This window comes from Natator depressus, chromosome 7, assembly GCF_965152275.1.
Source record: "Natator depressus isolate rNatDep1 chromosome 7, rNatDep2.hap1, whole genome shotgun sequence".
NCBI lineage: Eukaryota > Metazoa > Chordata > Testudines > Cheloniidae > Natator > Natator depressus.
In genome coordinates, this window is record NC_134240.1 from 112,129,024 (window position 1) to 112,153,515 (window position 24,492).

The 24,492-nt window shown below is 40.9% G+C and overlaps 1 protein-coding gene across 3 annotated transcripts in view; it reads left to right on the forward strand.

The window, feature by feature from the left end:
* The window catches only part of CCDC186 (coiled-coil domain containing 186), a 55,421-nt gene extending 35,796 nt beyond the window's left edge, over positions 1–19,625 (forward strand). For 2 of the 3 annotated variants that reach the window (XM_074959297.1, XM_074959296.1), the window contains 6 exons: positions 6,175–6,430; positions 7,559–7,748; positions 9,239–9,319; positions 10,643–10,853; positions 13,525–13,744; positions 15,479–19,624. In XM_074959297.1, the coding sequence (XP_074815398.1) occupies positions 6,175–6,430; positions 7,559–7,748; positions 9,239–9,319; positions 10,643–10,853; positions 13,525–13,744; positions 15,479–15,562 (1,042 nt within the window). In that variant the 3' untranslated portion in view covers positions 15,563–19,624. Of the gene's footprint in view, positions 1–6,174; positions 6,431–7,558; positions 7,749–9,238; positions 9,320–10,642; positions 10,854–13,524; positions 13,745–15,478 lie in introns of all 3 variants that reach the window. The other variant, XM_074959298.1, reaches the window with a different exon arrangement.
* The last annotated feature ends 4,867 nt before the right edge of the window (positions 19,626–24,492 follow it).

Below are 24,492 nucleotides of genomic sequence, written 5' to 3' on the forward strand. Positions count from 1 at the left end.
AATACTTATGAGCATTTGTGTCACTAAAAACCATAGCATCCGTTCAGCTGTAACAAATGCCATTGCTTCAAGGAAGTGAAGGAGCGGACAAGCTGATTCTCCCTTCACTTGCACCAGTTTGACAGTGGTGTAGTTTAACTGCCATGTAGCTAATACAGATGTACACCCAGTTGATGAGCTGCCAGAAGTTCAAGAACCGGTTCCTTCACTCGCTCTGGGTTTGGCACGTCCTTCAGTCCCTCCGGGTCTTTGGCGGCACTGAAGGACCTGCCTCCGAAATGCCCCCAAAGACCCGGAGCGAGTGAAGGACCCACCACCAAAATGCTGCCGAAGACCTGAAGCGAGTGAAGGACCCGCCGCCGAAGTGCCGCCAGGTCAGTAAAAATTCAGATGGGAGCCTCCACAGCTGAGAGCTCAGGCAGGATGGACAGGACGATCCCGTGGGCCACATCCTGTCCATCCCACCTGAGCTTCCCCACCCCTTTAACAACCGGTTCTAAACCGGCTTCAAAATTTAACAACCGGTTCCAGCTCACCACTGTTTACGCCCCTGTAAGTTAGAGGAGACACTGGCTCACGGACATTCCAGAGCAATGTCTGAGCATAATCCTATTTCCATATGGTACATGTGAACTAGAGCAAAAACACATACTATCCATTTTCATGGATTCTGACAATGTTGTATTGGAGGCAGATGACCATCGTTTAAACAGAAATGCCCACATGTGCCTGTGGAATTTGTAAGCAATTTTCATTTGAGGTTGAACAGCATTTAATCAATTATCTGCTTTCCTTACGGTTTATACAACTAAACATTTTCAGTTCCTTATATCAACCTTGGCTCCTATTAACATCAGTTTTCTCGAAAAGATTGATGCCATGCAGTCAGTCAGATGACACCTTGATCAATATCAGTTACTCATCAACTACAGGAGGGCTAATACATTTTCCTCCTCTGATGACGATGATTGAACAAATATTTGACTAGGAATTTCATTAGGTTGGGTGGGAGGGAGAATGGAAAGCGGGGCTTTCTAATTCTTTGCATTTTAATTTACATTAATAATGTATTATCCCAGGGGAGGAAGAGCCACACACTAAAAGAAATATCTCTGTCAAAATAACTACGTTTCCAGAGACTCCGCCTACATGGCACAAAGTGGAGGGTTAACAGCTTCATTGCTGCCTTCCACCACAGGGACCCTTTTATAACTACACAGGGAAAAATACACGTTGGTCGGTGCTGTTAGTGCTTGATCTAGAAGAGGCCAACCCTGCAGTGACAGAAATCTGAGGTGGATGGCCAGTTGCAGTATAGGGGACATCTGCTATTATAAAAGTAGCTAGAGAAAGCTGTAGCCTTGCTCTGAATTTTCTTTTAGTCCCCTTTTCCGGTGTATGTCTGAATGGAGGTTGTATAACCACTGCTCTGTTTTGCAAGGATAGTGTTCTAAATAACACTTGCATATTCTGTATAATGAAGTTGCTGGATGCAGGGTATTCTACCCTAACGTGCCCAAACTGCGTCATGATGTTTTGTTGTTGTTAAGCATAGTGAAACAACACAGTTTGAAATGTGCAGTGGGAAAACAGCCTCCTCCAAAGAGTATGGGATGAACTGGAAATATAAATGGGGTTATTGTAAGGAAAATAGCTGACGTCAACCCAGAGTACTGCTGTAATTCATTGTATGTTTTTCTAAAAGGGCAAACAGTATATTTGGCTGTATTCGCACAGAAGAGAATGAGACAAAGGAGGGAATAAACGATTAACATTCCCTAGCTGGAATACAATACCAGCCATACTTCTGTGGCCACCAAACCAGCAACATGCTACCAGTCACCATACTATGGCCATAGAGAGGGAGCAGCTTATAGCAATGTGGATAATGCCAGGTGTCAGCTATCTAGTTTTATAAGAGTTGGGCTTCATTTTCAAAATTATGAATAGGTGTGGAGAATGCATTTGAGTGCATCCAAAAATGGATAAGCATGTTGGCCTAGTGATTTTATTTCTTCTTTAAATGCAGTGTGACTTGAACATCTTAAAGTAACCTGCAAAAAAAATTTTAAAAATGGGTTTGCACCTTTTTTTACTGTTTTATGTGATATAAAAAGTGCATGTAACTTGGTTTGGGTTTTGACTTGCTCTTTTCTCCCTTAGTGGGGAGAGAGGTGGTATTTTTACATTAGTTCAGGTCATGTCCAGGCTAGATTTCTCTATAGTGGCTGGAGGACTCGTGAAATAATATCACAAATGCAACTCCGAGGGAAAAGGGATATTTAGTATGTTCCTAAAAATTTTTTGGCATCACTTTAGCTCCAATGTCTAACAGGTCATCTTCACTGAAGATTCAGCATCGTGCCCCTTCCATTTAAAGTGTGATTGCACGCAGTACACATGACCTACTCAAGGGAAGGGATGGGGAGGACAGTGAAGTTCTCCAGAAAAGGCAAGAAAGAGCAAACGTGACATCATTCATATTTCTGTGGTACAAAACAAAACAAACTTTAAAAAAATACGCTAAACAAACAAAAATAAAATAAAGTGCAACCCCATTTTAAAAATATCTTTTTGAGGTGTCCTTTGACATTGTGGCTTAGATGCCAGTCTCCTGTTGGGATTCTCATGAACATTTGTATGTTGTAACCTTAGATCTAGTTTTGTAGAACTGACAAAAAATCACAAATTTTGTTTAGTCTGGTATTATAAGAAAACCAGCACAGGCAGAGAGCGTTCCTTAATGCTGAGATCCAGTTCCTGGGGCAGGGAGAAGGAAACCAGTACTCTGCTGCAGAAGTCTCATGTTCTCATTGTCTCAGTGCCAACCTCCTCCCTATGAGGAAAGGCCTTTAGTACTCTCGTGCCTGAGGAAGTCTTCATTGAGTATGGTGGAGGTTTCTTCCCTTCTTTTTGTAAGGGAAGTATGTGCTGCTGACTGATGAGAAATGTGCCCTAGTAACCCAGAAAGACAACTCTGCCTTGTTTGAGGTAGTGACATCAGAAATAGAGGTCATTTTACATTAAGATTCCATTTATAAATACTTTTAAGTATAGTACATACCGGAGTAATGTGTGTCATAGGTGGCTTTATAAATGCATCAGTAGAAGGTATTAGATAGTTATAAGCACCCTGGTGGACTCTAAAACAGTCTGACAATTAAGCATGTATTAACACATTTAATCATTCATTAACCTTCTGTAAACTATTTATAAATCAAACCTTTGTAGAAAATGTGATCAGAATAGAAAAGTGACTTCTGTGAGAAAGCAAAGGTGTTTCTATTAAATATACCTCTTAAGAGCAAGGTTTTTTTATCTCCTTTATTAAAGAAGTTATCAATTTAGGACAGGATGATCTAGTGCTGTGACTTTTTTCTCTATGGAGGTTAACTGGAATTTGGAAACTCTTGACTAATCTACCTGATGAAAGGAAAACTGTCTGCTTTGAAAAACCATAATTCACTGTTAGATTTTTCCTTTAGTTGGGATTAGAACGAAATGAAATACTTGACCATGTAATAGTCAGTGACCTAAAATTAGGTCTGTCCTAATGAAGAGAACAGCCGATGTCTTAACTAGGTTATTGTGGAGGATTGTTATGTAATAGCTGGGACTAAAAGAATTGTCAAATACCATATGAACGTGTGGCAACAAATCACTTAGGCAGGTTTAGGGTGTATTTGTGGTAACAAAAAAAGCATGAAAAGATTAGGGGTTTTTATTTACTGAGGATGCATTTATGTAGTAACTAATATTTCCCAAAAGGTTGTTATGAAAGTTTGTGAAGAAGTTTTGTTACCCATTGATTACAAAGTAATGTGAGACACAATGGATTATACTGACATGGCAGGCAAAGTATTGAATTGATATAAATCAGAATGGCCCTCTTCCTAATACATGTTTTCTGCTTCCATAAAGAGAAAGTATGAAAACATTCCTGTAGAAAATTCAAGCTCGTTAACTTGGAAAGGCTGGCAAAAGTAGTACCTTATAGGGCTAATGCTGCAAGTTGCTAAATGCCTCCTGCAAAATTCTGAGTGGTTTCACTTCATATTGACTTTAGATCAAGCCCAGTGACTTCATACAAGTTTTCAAATTGATCTTCTCATGCAATCCTTTTTATTAATGGCGAGTGATGAATACTCAACCATCTAGCACAGTCAAGAAGCATATTGTAGTTGACATCTTAATTACTAAAGAAAAATGCACCACACTATAGTCCCCAAAGACTGTAAAGTTAAGTCCAATAAATTGGTTAGAATTGAATTGAGCTACAAAATTTGGATCCAGATTTTTTTGAATCCACCTTTCCAGACTTCACAAGATGCTCAGATCTGGGATTTTGGCCTAGTCTTTATAGAGAATAGGGGTCAGTTGCAAACCTTGGATCTGAATTCAGATTCTAAATCTCCCCAAAGTTTGGGGTGTCCTGCTCTGAAGTTTTGGTTTAGATATGGGCATGCAAACCTGGCTGTGCTGTGGCCTACAGAATAGACAAGGCTAGTCATGGGAGCTAGGCTAGGGGCCATAGAGAATGCACTGGATTCATCTTATCTTCCAGGCATACTCCACCACGTTTCTTATGGAGCCTTTGCGGTACTTTGAAACTGGTAGAACACTTTGGCAGGGGGAGGCAGCCACTTGAACTCATGGGGGTGAATCCCCCATCAGGGTCGACTCAGTGTTGTAACAGTATTACTCTTATAAAATGGAATTTTCAAATTTATATAGCATTCAGACTCTTCTATTTACTAGTCATTATCAGGGATATGATACTGCTGAGGGCATTCTGTGCCAAACAATTAAAAATTCTGCACCAAAAACATAAAACATTCTGTGCACAATATTTTAAAATTCTTCAAGTTTTATTTGCTAGTAATTAAATGCAGAGGCTCCAGCATGGCAGTGGAGAGCAAAGGCCGCTGGCTGCACGAAGATGGGAGATCATCTTGCAGCCTCCCCACCACCCACCCCGGGGACACGGACTCAGTGGTGAGGCTGTGCCCAACACTGACACAGCACAAGGCCTGGGCCTGCCCCAAATACACCCTGGGGCCCTGGCCCTCTGTGCCAGGCGCACCAGGTGTGGGGCAGGCAGGCTCAATCAGGCAGGATCTCAGTGTGGGGGGATGCCGCTGTGTATCGAGAGGATTCTGTGGGACAGTCTGGATGCAGGCAGCTCAATGGGGGGTCTAGCTGTGGGGGGATCTGGATGCACAGAAGCTCATTGGGGGGGTTTCCAAGTGCAGGTGCAATGGGACTCTGCTGGGGCTTCCAGGAGAAAGTGGTTGGGGCTCAGTGGAGGGGTCTGGGTGTCTCAGCAGAGGAGTCTGGATGTGGAGGCTCAGGGGGGTGGGGCTCGTCAGGGTGGGGCTTTGAGTGCAGGGAGCTCAGTGGGGGGTGGTCTGGGTGCAGGGGGCTCCAGATGCAGGGTTGAGGTTCAGTGGGGTGGAGTTAGAGTTTGGAGGGCTAAGGGGGTTCTGGGTGTACGGAGTGAGGCTTGGCAGGGGTGTCTGGGTATGGGAGGTCTGGATGCACAGGGGTTGGGCGGATGGGGGCGTAGCTCCCTGTACAGTGATCCCTCCCCCTGCAGCTGAGGAGTAATGGGGGCAGGAAGCAGGGGAGGATGCTGAGCTTTCTGCAGCTGGGGGAGGTTTCTGGGGATGGGTCTGACACAGGCCTAGTTACTCCTTGCAGGGGAAGAGGAAGTCCCATCCCCACCTGCCTCCACTCCAGCAGTGACTAGCAGCTGATCCCGGCTCAGGGTAGGAACCACTGGCTGGGGTGCCCTAAACTTGTGGTGATTTACCTCTCCGCCAGCTGCTCCGGGTGCCTTAAATGATGTACCTGCACAGCTAGGGAGTGGTGCGTGACTGCTCTTTCAGCTTCCCTTTGCTTCCCTGTCAGAAAGTCATTCTTCTGCAGGGAAGCAAAGAAATTTGTGCAGGACGTGAATTCTTCACGTGCAGTGGCACAGAATTCCCTCAGCAGTAATATGATTGGGATCACTAACAGCTTGGAGGTAAGAAATATCTTTCAGATGTTGTTACAGATATGAAATGGCTTGAAGTTTGAAAGCTATTTTGTATCTGTGATAAATATTATTTAGTATTTTCACACTTGATAAATGTTTTAGGGGTGACTTGAGGTTAAATACATTTGTTTTGGTAGAGATGAACAAGAAATCGACACCTTGAAGGAAGAACTGGACAGTCTGAACTCTCTGATTACTGATCTCCAAAAGGACATTGAAGGCAGTCGGAAAAGAGAATCTGAGCTGCTTGTATTCACTGAAAAGCTAACGAGTAAGAATGCACAGCTGCAGTCTGAAACCAACTTCTTACAGACCCAGCTCGATAAGCTTACCTACAGTGAAAGAGAGTTACAGAGTCAGCTGGAACATGTGAGACAGACTAAAGATGATCTGGTGAGTACAACATGCAGATGGATTTTGTACTAATAGGTTATCTGATCAGGGCTGGATTAATGCAAAGGCTCTAAGGTTTGTGCCAAGGGTCCATCTCGTGCAGTGTCATCTTGAGTGCAGAATTTCAGCTTTCATTTAAAAAGTTAGTTGCTAGCCCTTGCAGTTGTGAATAAAAGCTTGGAAATGTGATCTGAATGTAACCAAAAACTTCTTCCTGAGCCTGTAGACTCCATAGAACCATAGCTTTGACGTGTGAACTGCCCTATATGTGTCAATGGAAGACCCAGTGCTCTGGGAGAGGGACCCTGTTGCTTCTCCTGTCTCTCTAGGAGGCAAGAGTTGACTTCAGCCTCCGTTATTTAGGTAGATGAAGGATGGGGTCTCAGCACAGAATTAGGGCAGTGGGGGTGGAGTCATAGCAGGAGGCCAATGTCATGGCATGCCTAGGGCCCTGGACTGCCTTAATTCAGTTTTATACCCAGCAGGATTTAACTCACATGTGAAACTGACTCTGCAAATCATTCATGTTTAAAGAACTTGTTTGTTATATAGGAGACTAGAATTATTTTAGGCTGCTCCCATTGTCCAGAGGTACTCCTGTAATATTTAACAGTGTAATTTAAATAGGCCCACTCTGACTTCAGTAGGACTACTCACTTGTGTAGGCATTTGCAGGATTGCAGCTTGATTTTGTGTATCAAGTTTGCCACAGCTGGAGGTCCTTTCGTAAAATGACTTTTTAAAATCAACCTGGAGCAGCCTTTGTGCTTGTATCTGTATGCTCCCATCAGTTGTAAGAATAATTTTGTGGCTATAATAAAAATTATTACTAATAGCCTCATCATGGTTCTATTTTACTGTGTGCAGATATATTTTGAAAAGTTACAAACTGGATTATTTTTAGAGTTTAAATCTTATTCTGTATTGTGCTAAATTCTGGAATAAGTAGTACACCCTGTTTACTACCTTGGGCTATCCCACACTGGTGGTATTTGGCTTAATTAAGGGTTCATAAAATGATGCGAGATTCTCAGATGAAGGGCAGGTGCAAAGCGGTGGTGATGTTGACATTAAGCAGATGGTTATGCCTAGTGATTTTAGATGTGTTTTTTTTTATTGTAAATTCAGGCAAACAAACTGCAAAAGGAGGAAGAGCTACATAAACATGAAGTCCAGAAAGTGCAGACAGACTTGGCTTCTCAACAGAAAGAACTAACAGCACTGAACACCCAAGTAGATGAATTAAAAGACGAGTTGGTTACTCAAAAGCGTAAACATATGGCAAATCTTAAAGACCTCACCAAGCAACTTCAGCAAGGTGAAAACTCCCCCCATACCTCCCCCCTCCCGAATTAGTCTTGTGTCTACTAGAGTAGTTGTTCTCAACCAGGTGTCTGGGGGCCCCTTGGAGGGACCACGAGAAGGTTTCAGGGGTCCACCAACCAGGGCCAGTGTTAGACTTGCTGGAGCCCAGGGCAGAAAGCCGAAACACCACTTTATGGGGCTGGAGCCCAGTACCCCGAGCCCTGCCACCCGGGTCTGAAGACAAAGCCTGAGCAACTTAGCTTCGCAGGGCCCCCTGTGGCGTGCGACCCCAGGCAATTGTCTTGCTTGCTACCTCCGAATGCCAGCCCTGGCTTTTATATGCAGAAAACTAGTTGTTGTGGCACAGGTGGGCCGTAGAGTTCGTATAGCATGTTGGGGTGGGGGAGCTCAGAAAGAAAAAGATTGAGAACCCCTGCACTAGAGTGTACTAACATACTCCTCCTCACGCCCTGCATACACAGCTAGAGAAGGATTCCTGCCTGCATCCGTATATTCTGTTAGGGTGCAATCCTTGCAGGCCTTCTTTTTATCAAATCGGAGATCGAATCTCATAGGCAGTAAATTGCTTGCATGTTATGTGTGTGATTTTCAAATGCTGACTTGATTAAAATAGAAGTACTGGAAGGGATCTACACATTCTTGGTATTCAGCTAAAAGGATATTCTATGAATCAAATGGCATGGGACAACTGAGACTTCATCCATGGTAACCAGATACATGTGATTCCTTATCATTACACAGAAGGCTATTCAAGACACATCAGAAGCTTTCTAAATGCCAACTGTAGCCAGAATTATTGTTGGTGGCATTTGTAATTTAATTTTAAGGAAGTGCTTCATCTGTTTAAATATATATATATTCATACAGAGACTGATTATTAATTTTGTACTTTCAGGAAGTTAACATTAATAATTCAGAAGTGCATGTGCTCTGAATTTAGAGTGCAGTTTGGCTTAATGAGGTGTTTGGAATTTATGTGAAAACATAACTCTTATGTACTATTCATATATTGGGAGAGGAAGTTCTGTTTACCTTCTTATACAGGTATGAACACATGTGCTCATACTTCTTCTCCCAGCACTATTCAACATCTGGGCACAGCCACTGTAGTGATAGCAGTCACGGAATAACTGATTTCCACAGAGCAGGGCTGTGTTATGTCATTCATTAGCTATTTAAATAGCATGCCATATCAATAATAAAGCATGGCTTAAATAGTAGTCTCAAGACAACCCAGTGCATGGAGTTACCTCTTCACTTGAGGACTGATCCAAAGCCCATGGATTTCAGTGGGCATTAGACCAAGCACTTAGTGATGTTCACATGGTTTGTTAGTCTGTAGTATTCTCACATGTATGATTTGGCAATTAAAGAAAATTGTCTCAGTTCCTGGTGGATTGGGGTGGTGTGTATGTGCGGGTTCCATTTTCTTAGGATTTTTTTTTTCATATTTTGGTAACCCTCCTCATGTTTTCTTGTTAGCACGAAGGAAATTGGATCAGATTGAAAATGGCGGCTGTGATAAAGAAGTTAGCAGTATGGGGAGTCGTTCCAGCTCATCAGGTGACGTAACAAATAACAGTTCTGCCTTTACTGTTCAGTTTTAATAACTCAAACTTATTTTACTGCCACAGATTTAGGGTGTTTGTGTTTTAAATACCTACTAGTTATTTCTGTAGGTTATGTACTTCTGAGCAATGCTTTTGTTAACACTTTCTCCTGTAGAACACCAAGACTTATGGAATATCGTCAGTCTTGGTAGTGAAAGTCCTGGAGTCCGTTTTAGTTTGCTATCCCCCTTTTCTTTTTTAGTTTTGAGATACATAGACCTGATAACTGCAGTGTTTTCCCAGTGATCCTTAACTGAAAATCAATGTATGTATAACTGAGAAAAAGGAATATCTTTCTCATGTTGCAAAGTCTGGGGAATTCATTGAGGTTCAGGAACTTAATATAGATATAGGGGTCTCAGGCCTAATAATGGCACTTGTTAATATAACTGTAGCCATGTGTTCTTATTATAGACAGTCTAGCTTTTTTACTCCTATCTTTTTGAACTTGCTGCTTTTATGTTCAGAGGTACCTTAGATGACACTTAAATGTAGCCAAAGGCAAAGCAAAAATCAGTAGTTGTCTCCATTATTGTTTAATTAAATTGCACTAATTGACAGTTGGCACTGTGTAACTGGTAAATCAATGGGCATATTTACAGGCATCAGTGTGCTTGTCAAATTTATTCCTTTATTGTTCTGCCATGAAGAAAAATGTTTTTTTTTCTGCTGTATCATTGGCATTTATTTACCTGATCGATATCACATAATTTTAAATTAGGTTAATTATATCAAAGTTGATGCACCTTTAGTCCATAAGGTTGTGTTTGAGATATGTAGCCCTTTCTTTTCTCTTCGTAATCCCTCTCCATCCCCGTCACTTTTAAAGTTGCTTCCAGAGCTTCTCGGTCTTTCTCCTGCCATCAACCCTGCAGCACTCTTGTATTTAATAGTTTCACTGGTCTAGCTGTAGTTTTTTGGTAAAAGTTTAACTATATCCGTGTAGAACATAATACAATTAAGTTGATCCAACTCTCTAGCGTGGGCAGTTATATCAGTATAAAGGTTCTTGTACAGAAATAGGCTATATACTGATGGAAGCACCTTTATTCCGTGATAGCTGTGTTTACACTGAGGGGTTTACCATTGTCTGAACCTATATAGTGAAAATGGTACTGTAGTTATGTGCAGCTACTCCAGGAGATCAATATTTTATGAAGAAAATATTTGGGCACAGTCTGGAGCTATTGATTTTGTGATGAGATGGACTGGCGTACTTGGCAAGAAGTACTTTATTATAACATACACAGTTCTAAACAATGTCACTGTTTGGTAGGGTCCCTTAACGCACGAAGCAGCAACGAAGATCGCTCGCCTGAGAATACTGGATCTTCAGGAGCTGCCGATAGCTTCCCAGAAGTGGACAAGGCTGTCCTGATTGAGAGAATAGTAAGACTACAGAAGGCTCATGCTCGGAAAAATGAAAAGATGGAATTCATGGAGGATCACATTAAGCAACTGGTGGAGGAAATCCGGAAAAAAACCAAGTATGAATGATATTTGGATCACATAGTGTTGGCTCTCAGTGACTGTCCTGCACTGGAACACTTTCTCTTACATAACACACACAATGTTAACTTGAGATAGAAAAATGTTAAATGATAAAACATCTGCAACCACAGCAGACCTCAGATTTTAATGTTCACCTTATTTTCTGTGAACAGTTACTAGACTATGCAGCACCAAACGGAAGGCCCTGGATCTGTGGCTTAGTCCCCTTTGCTCCAGGAGCTGTCAGTGCTGCAGGTTCTCACCCTGTCAACAGTGCCTCTGCTTTAACAGCGACTCCCTCTGGCTGTTTGAGGTGTGACATTGGTATAGAGAGTCAAGTTCTTCTCTCTCAAAAAAAATGTTGTTTGTGATGCATCGTTTCTATGCTGAGAGGTCCTCTGTTGATACAGAGTCTAGTATAATTCCTGATGGGAGCCTTTAGGTGCAACTATAATACAAATAATAAATGATGATTGATGCCTACTGTAATAAAATATCTGAGCCAAAGCCTGTCCATCTTTAGTATATGATATAAGATTTCTCTTCTCCATGCTGTGCAGGCTATGGGATCTTCTGTCATTTAGCCTACTGGCTAGGTTCCTGTCTAAGGTCTGCTCGTTCAGTATTGCTGGGGGTCATAAGGAAGAAGTTGGAGTATACTCTGTTTTGAAGGAATGTTGTTTGTATTAAATCTAACCATTACCACATGCAGTCCTCTATTATGGTGATGCCATCTCATGAGATGGTCTCTCATAAAAGATCGTGAGCTCCCTGGGGTAGGGACCCTCTGTAGTGCCAGTACAGTGCCTTGTAACACAGGGCCTTGATCCCTCACTGGGTTCCTTAGGAGCTACTACAACAGAAATGCTAAACAAGCTGTCTCATTCAGACTGTAACAAAGCCAAACAACTATTAATAACTTTGGCACTTCAAAAACATACTAAAAACAAGTAATGTGTTTGGTGTCTCATGTATAAAAACACAGGCTGTTCTGAAAAGCAGCCATGATTTAAAAGTGACTAATTAGGAAAAAAAAAAAAACTTTCAGAAACCTAATGCAATTTTCTAACTCTCAGTAATTACTGCCTTTCATGTAAATTGAATCAGTGCAGATTCATTCTGAGCACAATGGACAGTGCTCACCCAATAAGCAGCTACTTGGTATTTTGTTTTATCCTCTTTGTTCAATGAGTGCCCCGAGGCCTTATTTACTGTACCCTATTTAAACCCTGCTCTGAGGACAGAATTGTTAATTTTCCTCATGAGCTTTTCTATGGGGCTCATCTCAACAGTAGCTGAATACTTCATAAACCTCAAAAGTGTATTTTTACAATATCCCTGTGAGGAGAAGGGATATTATCCCCCTTTTACAGATGGAAATTGAGGCACAGAGTAAGGTTGAAAGTGTCTACCAGTCTTAGTGTCCAATTTGAAAAATCAGACCCTAGTGTTTGAGTACTTAGCATTATATAGCACTTCGTACATTCAAAGCACAGCTGCTAGTGACTTCAGTTGCAGCAGTGAGTGCTCAGCATTTCTGCAAATCAAATTCAAAGGTCTCACATAAAGCATCCAGGAAATAAGGATCACACAATTAGTAATGGTCTGTGAAAAGTTGATTAAGTGATTTGCCCACCATCACAAAAGAACTCGGTGGCAGAGGTAGGGATAGAATCCAGTTATCTAGGGATAGCATCCAGCTGCCTTACCTATGACACCATTCTTTATCTTCCTGTCATCCCTTGCCTCATTCACTGCTCACCTTCCAACTTCACCAGATGAGACAGGGGTCTCCTTAATTACACAACTCTTATTCATCTCCAGAACATCCACCCTGTGCACGCAATGAGGTAGGGGACTATAGAAAAAAGTTGTATGTGATCATGTAATTAAAGACTACATTATAATGCAGAAGGGGTTGAATTAAATTTGCACAGGCTTGCAACTTTTTGGAATCTGTGACTTGTACTTTTGAGTCACTCAGATGCTTTGCAAAATCCCACCCTTGAATATTTCTGCTAACAAAACTGATATTTTTTTTCTGGAAATGCTTTGGATTCTAGTCAGACTACATCATAAGGTTCTGTCTCCAAGAACTGTTACAGTTGCAATTCACACCCTTTTATTATTTATTTGCTTTTCTCTAGCATCTGGGTGTCCCACTCATGGACCGGGACCTCATTGTGCTAGGTGTTGTACAAATACAAAAAACAAAGATGGTCCTTTCCCTGAGGAGCTTAGTCCTTTGCTAAAGCGGTGGCCTTCAGTACCAGGGTTGGTTTTTGTCACTAAGTGTATTTTTGGGGTGAAATCCCAACCCCACTGAAGTCAGTAAAAGCTTTGCTTTTGACTTAAATGAGAGTTAAAGATTTCCAGGGTCCACCCAGAAGGAGAGACCAAGGGTGAAATCCTATTTTGGGTGGTGATTGCTGTTAATATGTGAAAAAGGAGATGAATCTGTGTGTGGCAAGAAATGGCTTCAGCCATCTCCCCGTCTGAATACACCCTTCTAAGCCTTGGAGCTTTTGTATCAGGTTTTTGCTCTTGACATCATGCATGTGAAGATCTGTTTTGTTGTAACCCAAATATAGTATATATACCTCCCGCAAAGAATCCTGAACCATAACTCAACACCTGAAGTTTCACTTGGATTTCTCTTTTTTCCAGAATTATTCAGAGTTACATTTTGAGGGAAGAAGCTGGCACACTGTCCTCAGAAGCCTCGGACTTTAACAAAGTCCATTTGAGCAGGCGCGGTGGCATCATGGCATCCCTGTATACATCGCATCCCGCAGACAGTGGGCTCACATTAGAACTCTCTCTGGAGATAAACAGGAAGCTACAGGCTGTGCTGGAGGATACTTTATTAAAGAATATTACACTTAAAGTGAGTACCTATGGTAGCCTTTCATTCTATGAGTCAAATTTTTTTTGCTCTTCTCAAATAAATACTGCCCTGAACACACAACTACCAAAGAAGAGGTCTCTCTAGAGATCATCATTATGGTTTGTCTTGGAACATTGACAGTGAGAGAGAGCAAAAATATGCTCAAAAGACACACGTTCTGATTTCTGTACAGGTTGGAATTTTGTGTGTGTGTTTCTTAAAATGGGGATGATTCTCCTACCACTAGGCTCATGATTAACAGTTAGTAAGGAATGTATCTACTGTAACTCCTCACTTAAAGTATCAGAGGGGTAGCCGTGTTAGTCTGGATCTGTAAAAGCAGCAAAGAGTCCTGTGGCACCTTATAGACTAACAGACGTATTGGAGCATAAGCTTTTGTGGGTGAATATCCACTTCATCAGATGCATGTAGTGGAAATTTCCAGAGGCAGGTATAAATATGCAAGCACTTAAAGTCATCCCGGTTAACATTGTTACTTTGCTGATCAATTAGGAAACATGCTCTTTTAAAGTTGTGCAGTGGTCCCTTATAACATTGTTTGGCAGCCACCTGCTTTGTCCACTGCTTGCAGAAAGAGCAGCCCGTTGCAGCAAACTGGTGGGGGCTTGGAACCAGGGTGGACTGGCAGCCCCCCTATCAGCTCCCAGCTCCCTTAAGTTCCCTGTGTGGCAGCCGCCCAGCAGGCTATCAGTTGTCGGCAGTTCAGCTGTCCCTCCTAGGGTGACCAGATGTCTTGACTTTATAGGGACAGTCCCGATTTTTGGGTCTTTTCTTATATAGGCTCCTATTACCCACCATCCCATCCTGATTTTTCACACTTGCTGTCTGGTCACCCTAGTCCCTCCCCCCGACTGCCATGTCCTGCTCCTGCCCCTCTGCCTTGGAGCTGCTCCTGGGAGCCTCCTGCTTGCTATACAAGGGGGGTGGAAAAGAGGGGGCTAATGTCAGGGTGTTCCCCTGCACTCCACTTACCCCATCTCCATAGAGCAGGTGGGTGGACATGACAAGGCTCAGGACGGAGGGAGGCTTGCTGGCAGCAGCAGCTGTCTCAACTTGCTGATCTACTTAAAAGGGCAATGTACTTAAAGTGGGCACAGCATACTTAAAGGGGCAATGCACATCTCTGTCTGCCATGCTGTCTCCCCTCCTTCCATTTGTGCTGCCTTGTAGAGTGTGAGGCTACATTAACAATGTGTTAACCCTTGAGAGCTCAACTGAGTGCTAGTTTATCATTTAGCAGTAAGGCATTCCCTGGGAAATATCCCACCCTCTGACTTCACCATGTCAACCAAGCTTCACAATCATTGCTGTGTACAGTAATTTGCTTAACATCGTTTGGTTAAGGTTGTATTTTTCAGGAACTTTTGCATTTTTTTTACTACAATGTTAAGCGAGGAGTTACTGTATAAGCTGCTCTCTGATTCCATGTCTATCTTTATATATTGATTAGTTTTGAACTGAAGCAGTATACCTTTTCAGCATGCTCAGTAGAATCCTAAAATCTATAAGAAAGATACTGTCCTTTAGAGCATCACATTCACTATTAATGTGGGGAGAGAAGGGTTGCTCCCCCACCTTTTCACTGCCAAGTAAGCATGCTATTTTCAGGTAGCAATCCACTCATATTGATGGCAAGTGGTAATTTAAATTCAGTATTGTATGTTGCATCTACTGATGTTTTCCTCTTATTGTTCCCTTCTCTTTTGTTCAAAGGAAAATCTGCAGACACTAGGAACAGAAATAGAACGGCTTATTAAGCACCAGCATGAACTGGAACGGAGGAGGAAGCAAGTGTAACAAACTATGGAACAGTCAGAACAAAGAAACAGGTGCTGCAGACTGTCATTTTGAAGTTTCTCCTGTAAACCAAGTGTCAACCAATGGCAGGGCCTAATCCTGCAAACCTTTAACCACACAAATTGTCCTTCTGGACAGGAGAGGCTCTGTAGGATCAGGTGTGAAGGGTGTTTTGCCTCAGCCATTGATGAACTTTACTATAGGCTACATTCTTAGAACTCTTCTCTGAAATTAAGGCATCCAGATGCTTTGCGGTGTGCACTACATGTAGAGTACCTTTCAGTGAGATTTTAATTTCTGCACTGTGCAATTAAACAGCCTGCTAATGATAAAGCTTGCAGGGGAGAAAAATTGATTTGCTGTGGAACATATCCAGTGCTACTGAGCTTCCAGGGCTTTCAGAATCTTCTTCCCTACTCTGTAAGTGTTTGATATATTTAAGTTGATCAAGCAATTAACATATGCATGGGAAAGGGGCTTTATAATTAACTTTTGTAAAAATAATTAAGGACATGATGCATATTTTACCACTGGATAAAGCTTAATGGCTTACCTAGAAACTGAATATGAATTGACTTTTTTTGTGGGGGGGTAGGTAAACTAGCAAGAAGTTAGAATGAGAAACTTCTGCTGCTGATACTAGGCATTTTCAGCTATATCAGACTGTATCAACTCACCAAGTCTTTCATAAAATCCACATCTCTGGACATATGAATCTGAATAACTTTGAACTCAGGTAGATTTTGTAAAATAAGTTTGATTTTCAATATAAATTAACACAACTTTTAACGTGTGTGAGTTAAGTTGTCCATTATTTATATACATACTCCCTTATTCCAAGACATTCCAATCTGTTAAAAAAACAAAACCCTCCCCCCATTATGTTTAGTCATCTTAATTGTAAGTATAGCCCAGCTAGTAAAACTGACCGTAAGGTATATTTAAACGGTGAATTGAAATTTATTGGTGGAACTGTAGAAGCTGAACAAACATCACACTCCACTTTACTAATGTGAATTAGTCTGTCAAAATGACTTAACTGTGACCATCATTTGAAATGTCAGGTGATATCTCCACCCTTCATTCAAAGTGATGGGGAAGTAACAAGAATGGTGTCACCTCGAGGCTGAGTCACAATATTTTCTACAGTGTAATACTAGAAAAAGGTAACAGATGGACTGGAATGGTTCCACTCCTACAGTAAATGCGTATTTTGTGGAATTAGTGCCCATGTAACTAAAATGCCTGAGTCAGACCAGTTCATCTTGTAAATATATTTAGGGTTTATACTGTATTTATTAAATATTTGCACTTCCTATTCTCATGAAAAGTATTTAGTGCACATGTACACTCCACAATTTAATATTACCCGTTTTAATTTGAAAGGCCACTTAAAAACCTTATTGCAGTGTTGTCTATTAATCTTTTAAATATTTCTATACCCCCTCACCTCATGTGCAAACCGAGCTGTAATCTGTAAACACAGGGTAAAAGTTACCAAGGGATCTAAGTTATGTAGGTGCCTATGTATTGTCAAAAGCCCTTAAATCACTTTAACCCTTCTGAAAGTTTTACCCATGAGTGCTTAACTTGGTCTATGAGAATAATTCTGATTGTCAGTGAGATTTATTCCTACATGTAAAGTTAAGCAAGGTATGTAAGTGTTTGTAGGATCAAGGCCTGGTCTGCTTAGAGTTCCTTATGAGTCCTGAATAACTCATCTTTACTTTTTTTTTTTGAGCATTTATTTGGAAGAAGGTAAAAACTATTGATTCAAAACTTGGAGTTGGGGAAAATGTGCCCCAACTGTGGCTCTCAACCTTAGTTTTTTTTTTTAAATACTTTTTTTCAAGATTTAAGAACAAATGAGGCCAGTGATGGAAAGCTTAGCCAGCCTGGATCAGGCTTACCTCTCCTTCATTAAGTGAGTAGGAAACTTTGTTAACCTCTGAAGGAGAAAATCCTAGTTCCATTGATTTCAATGGGCTTGTGCCAGTGAGTGAAATTCTGGCCCCTCTTGAAGTCAGTGGACTAGTAAGTGTGTCTGACTGAATTAGACCCCACGGCAGAACAAAGTTTTCAGGAGCAATGGTCACATCGCCAAACAACGGTCACATCTCCAAACAACAACAAAGTTCTCATACCTACATGTACCAGATCTGTTTTCATGCTTTGAAAAAAATAAGAAACTGAATGTTTCCACTGTTTAATCTGAAACCAAGCTTGCTATTTGCTGGAGTATTTAATATTAATGTAACCTTTTAGTGTGGTGGTCTGCAGCTGTTTAATGTGAACGTAGTAAAGAAATGTGATGCAGATGGGATAAGTGCAATGATATTGTGGAAATTCTTACTGCTTTATGGCATTGTGTCATTCCAGCTCTTAAATGATTTTAGAGCACCCCGTTATCCTCTTGTCTTGCTGAAAGGTGCTGCTTCCTCTGTGTTAAACACTCACATTTACAGGGTTTTTTCCCTTGGTTGTATAAATTGTATATGTAGTGGCCATGACATCCTAGAGTTCATTATATTCTAGTCAGATGTTTTGTATAGGCTTTTTCTTTAAAGCCCCTGCCACAGCCGGAAATGGCACTCCAGTATTTACGTTAGTGTCTATACACATCTTTGCCATCATACTTTTGACATGATGCAGATTGTTGTAGGAATAATGTTAGTAGTTTTGCTTGACTGTACAGATGTCAGTTTTCTCATATAGAAGATGATGCTGCGAATTAAGAGAAGCTTGTATTTTCCTCATGAATATTCTTGTCTGACTCCTATGCTAGTGTTTTCATGGTATACTGCAAGGATTGGAATGATTTCTTTGGTGGAGGTAAAACATTTTTGTTAACAGCCTCTTTTCTAGGGGAATAGCTTTAAATCAAAGTGAAATCCAGCCCTCTATGAAATCAGCACAAGGCCTGTGCAACAATTGTATCCAGTTGATCCTTGTTTGGGGAACTGGAGTGTTGCATCAGCTTTGTGCTGGCCACTGCAGTGATAAGTATCGGCCAGGCTCTCAAAGATGGAAGGAGGGAGTGTGTTTTTTTTTTAAATAAATTCAGTATGTTGAATTCTAGGAAGTATTAGTAGGCTAGTGTTTTCAGAAGGAGAGACAGGCTGTTAAGTGCCCACTGTCCAGTGAAATTTAGTGGTACTAGGTAGTTAGCTGCCTCAAGTTTCTTCTGAAAATATCCATCTAAACCTTTCACCACTTGCATGTATGGGCTGAAGTAGAATTTGCAATTTTGTTTTTTGGTAACACATCCCACCATCCAGGTGGATTGTGGTTTCAGGTCCTAAAGAAAATTGCTTCTGGCTTCCTAGCTGTGGTGGTCTTTCCACACCATGGAAAATCCTATTCCAGATTAGGAAGTCAGGCCCATGTATCTGAATGGCACCCTCTATGCCAGACATCAGTTGTCCTTTCCCTTTTAAATCCACTTAAGTGTATGCAAGTTTTTTTTTGTGAACAGACTTTTCTAGAAAACAATGGGATCTGGTTTGTTTTCCCAAAACATTTTCTGCTCTGCAGTTGCTTACTGATCTTTGCTCGTTGCTGGCAACATGCTGAAAAAAGTAACTTTTGAAACTGGTTCGGCACGGCAGTAGAATTGCTGTGTTATCTAAAACTTTATACCCACTACTTACTTTGGGAGCAGTAAGGCAGTTCAGATATACAGGCGTCTCCATAAACTGTCAATAGCAGCCAATACTTTTCACTTTTTTTTAAAACTATTGACACACGACTGTGCTATTAAGTATTAGTAACAGTAGGTGGCGTAAGAAATCAATCTTTTCATGCCCATCAAAAAGATAGCTGAAAATGTTGCCAAATAAAGAATTTTCAGTTACGATACAAAATGATCTAGTTATTAGATTCCCCCCAAGGGTTTTATTTACTTACCCATTCTCTGTTGATGGTGACAATGATGTTCAATCTTCCAATATGTACATATGTGTATTGACAAAGATACTTTGACTATTGATTTGATTGTTAATTTTGTAGATACATTTCTGTATAAAATGAAGTTTTTCAAGACATGACTATACATTATGTATATAGTGTACTTTGAAATAATAAACATGAAAATATCTGAATGCTTGTTTTCACATGTCACATCTGGGAAATACTTGGCATGAGGAAGGCTTAAGGCCCAGATTCTCAGAAAGGGGAGGCTCCCCAATTCCAATCTTTGCTTTTGTTGCATGTTTCTTTATAAGATGTGAAACTTTGAGTAACATTTTGGTGATGGAATCTATGATGTGGATGAGAGTTCAAGTTGTGCAGGAGAATCTAAACATAGTTTTAAATAATCGAGTGATTTTTGGATGTCTGAGACTTGCTCATATGCCCAGAGCACAGATATTTCCAATTACATCTTAATTTAAGGGTGTGGGGGAGTGTGTATTTGGAAGCTCGGACAGTTATATGGTTACAGAAGGCTGTATTTTGTACCTCCCTGCAGCACCTCTGGTATCCTTTTTATTTACATGTGGCTTATTAATATCACCTAGCTGTCATAGCTCCTATATTTCAGAGAGGCCATGCAACACCCCTTGCAAGAGGTAGCTCACATCCTGGGCCACGCCCAGTTCCTTTTCTCCAGAGTGGGAGTGTAAATCTGCCCAAAATGGGTAACTGATGACATGAGTTGAGAACAAAAAAGTGATGAATGACCCAAGGGACATGGAAAGAAGTTACTGAATTGCTGGGAGCCTAGGTAACAAACAAGAGAATTGCTGATCTTTGAGTATAATTTGGATTGCATTGCTATTACTGAACCTGGGGAGGATGACTGGTACCACTGAAGGTTAAAAAAAAAAAAAAATCAAATCAGTGGTATCTTATTTTAGGCAGGATTGAGTGGGCAAAACGGGAGGAGAAGCAGCACTCTGTCAAAAATGGCATTAGCTGTTTCCAAGTCACTGACAAGCATTCAAAACCACTTTCTTCCAAGGTTAAGGATGAATGTCCTAAAAGATAAAGCTCAAGATGTGGTATTAGCGTCTGCTACGGACCACCAAATCATAGTTCAGAAAGGATGACTGCCTCCTTACACACCTATCTGTAACATGAATGATCACAAGAGGGGACTTCAAATGAAGTGACTTATGGTGGAGGTCTCATGCTGCCAGTACTAGAGACATCCTTGGAATTTGTAAACATAGATGACAACTTCCTAACTCAAGTGTTGTAGACAACATGAGGGAATTCTATAGTAGACCTTGTTCTAAGAGATACAAGAGGAACTGATCACCCAACTAGAAATGAACCATAGCTTTGGTACAAGTGATCATTACTTGGTCATGCAAGCAGACTAGAGTCCAGACCAGTAATTCACACACACACTCTGCTTTAATAGGGCCAATTTCACAAAACTTAATTATGAGCCAAATGAACCAGGAGGAAGAATTTAAATAAAAAGTGAATGATAATTCTCAATTATCTAAGAACTTACTAGATGCTCAAAAAAGCCACAATTCCACAAATGTCATACTGGTTAAAAAACCCACCTGGTTTAGAGGCAAAGTGAATGCAAACATAAACAATTTAAAAACAACAAAATGAAAGAGGGGAAGTTGATAGTGAATATAAATCGGAAGTTAGGAATTGTAGAAAATAGGGGAAGTCAAAAGACAGAGAAATCTATGGCCAGCAGAACTCAGGACAAGAGGTGGGATTTTTTGTTTTTAACATACATTAGGAACAAAAAATCCTGACAATGGTATTGGTCCATTACTTTATGGAAATGGTAGACGCATCAATAATACAGAAAAAGCAGATGTATTCAATAACTCTGTTCTGTATTTGGGGGGAAAAAGTATATAGCTTCATCATATGGTGAAGATAACACTTTCCATTCCACTAGAATCTCTGAACAATGTGAGACAAGCTATTAAAATTTAGATTTTAAAAATCAAGTCCAGATAAATTGCATCTAAGAGTTTAAAAAACTGGCTGAGGAAGTTGCTGGATGTTGTTGATGCTGATTTTCAATAAGTTTTGGCACACTGGGGAAGTTCAGAAGAAAGCTAATCTTGTGCCAATATTTCAAAAGGCTAAAACAGGATGACCTGGGTAAGTATAGGGCTGTCAACCTGACAATCGATCCCAGGCAATATAATGGAGTGGTTTATATGGGGCTTGATTAATAAAGAATCAAAGGAGGGCAATATAATTAATGCAAAACATGGGCTTATGGTGACTTCTGCAAGACATTTGACTTGGTACCATATCATATTTGGATTAAAAAACTAGAATATAAAATTAACATAGCACACATTAAAAGGATTAACTGGCTACTTGCTCAAAATGTCTCGAAATGGAAAATACTCATTGAGTGGCTGTGTTTCCTGTGGGAATCTGGTTTTGACCTTACACTAAAACATTTTTATCAGTGACCTGGAAGAAAGTAATCACTGAAAGTCTGCAGTGGTCACAAAAGTTGGAGGAACAGTAAATAATGAAGGAGACAGGTCACTGATTCAGATAATCTAAATCAGTTGGTAAATTAGGAGCAAGCAAACAAAATGGTTAATACCACTAAATGTGAACATACACATCTAGGAACAAAGAATGTAGGCCATACTTACAGGATGAAGGACTATCCTGGGAAGCAGTGGCTGAGAAACATTTGGGGGTGGAAGAGGCTAATCAGTTCAACATGAGCTTCTACTATGACTGCAGCTAAAAGAGCAAATGAGATCCTAAGATGCATAAACAGGGGAATTTTGAGTAGTGGTAGAGAAGTTATGTTACTTGTCCAGCACTAGTGGAATGATTGCTGGAAAACTATGTCCAATTTCTGCTGTATAAAATAATTCAAGTAGGATGTTAACTTAGAGGGTTCAGCAAAGAGCCATGAAAATGATTAAAGGATTAGAAAACATGCCTTAGAGAAACTCAGAGCTTAATCTGTTTAGTTTAACAAAGAGAAGGTTAAGGGATGACTTTATTAGTTTATCAGTAGCTACATGGGAACAAACATTTAATAATGGGCTCTTCACTCTAATGGAGAAAGTAGTAACGCCATCCAATGGTTTGAAGTTGAAGCTAGATAAATTCAGATTGGAAATAAGATGTAAATTATTAAATGGTGAGTAATTAATCCCTGGGAGAATTTACCAAGGGTCATGGTGGATTCTCCATCACTGAATTTTTTAAAATTAAGATTGGATGTTTCTCTAAAAGATATGATCTCAGAATTACATGGAGGAAGTTCTATGGCCTGGAGTGTACAGGCGGTCAGACTGGATGATCAAAATGGTCCTTCTGGCCTTGGAATCTACAATGGTGATGAGGTGTCATTTCCTGGGGCAACATCTGAAACTGAGTAATTACTCCAACTGTACAATAGAGAATATTTTAACAAGAGAAATCAGACCTAACAGTGGTTTTATACCCTAATCTGTTCAGAAGCGATCAGAACAAGTCCAAATATGAACCTGGACAACTAGTATCTAGGATTATAAAATTGAATAAAGAAATGGGGATGAGTTGGCATATATTTAACTGCTTGTCTGTCTAGAAAGTTAGTGGTCAGATTAAATGCTCCAGTGCCAATAGTTTCTAATTAACCCCTGTTATGGAAGCGGAGACTGGGCCTGCCAAAAGAAACCTGATGAGGTTCAATAAGGATAAATGCAGGGTCCTGCACTTAGGACGGAAGAACCCAATGCACAGCTACAGACTAGGGACCGAATGGCTAGGCAGCAGTTCTGCGGAAAAGGACCTAGGGGTTACAGTGGACGAGAAGCTGGATATGAGTCAGCAGTGTGCCCTTGTTGCCAAGAAGGCCAATGGCATTTTGGGATGTATAAGTAGGGGCATAGCGAGCAGATCGAGGGATGTGATTGTTCCCCTCTATTTGACATTGGTGAGGCCTCATCTGGAGTACTGTGTCCAGTTTTGGGCCCCACACTACAAGAAGGATGTGGATAAATTGGAGAGAGTCCAGCAAAGGGCAACAAAAATGATTAGGGGTCTGGAACACATGACTTATGAGGAGAGGCTGAGGGAACTGGGATTGTTTAGTCTGCGGAAGAGAAGAATGAGGGGGGATTTGATAGCTGCTTTCAACTACCTGAGAGGTGGTTCCAAAGAGGATGGTTCTAGACTATTCTCAGTGGTAGAAGAGGACAGGACAAGGAGTAATGGTCTCAAGTTGCAGTTGGGGAGATTTCGGTTGGATATTAGGAAAAACTTTTTCACTAGGAGGGTGGTGAAACACTGGAATGCGTTACCTAGGGAGGTGGTGGAATCTCCTTCCTTAGAAGTTTTTAAGGTCAGGCTTGACAAAACCCTGGCTGGGATGATTTAATTGGGGATTGGTCCTGCTTTGAGCAGGGGGTTGGACTAGATGACCTCCTGAGGTCCCTTCCAACCCTGATATTCTATGATTCTATGAAGTCTGGTTACTGTAAGTAGAACTTGCTATTGCACTGCATAAGCAAAAGATGGCAGTGCATCATTGTGCTTGTATACTGCAGATACACTTGCACTAACAGTAAAACCAATGTCAGAATGGTGTACATTCTGTATTTACTTAACTTTTGGAAGCCAGAGTCAGATTTTTCCCCCCCATCCTATAACTGGCAGTAGATCTGATCTATGGTGAGCTTTTGTACTATTTTGACTATAGTGTTGTAGCCATGTTAGTCCCAGGATACGAGAGAGACCAATGGAAGTTGATCCAATAAAAGGCATTCCCTTCACCCACTCTCTCTATCATAATCAGCTCCAACAACTGCGCCTTGCCATTAAAATATCCCTTTTCCTCCAATACAAACTTGGAAATCCAATATTCATTAACATGGGCCAGATCAATTGCTGCGGTCAGATTATTGTAAGAACAGCATCTTAACAGATCAGCTGCTTTTGTAAGTACAAGTCATAACTGCTTCCTTTCCGACAGCGAGGTGAATACA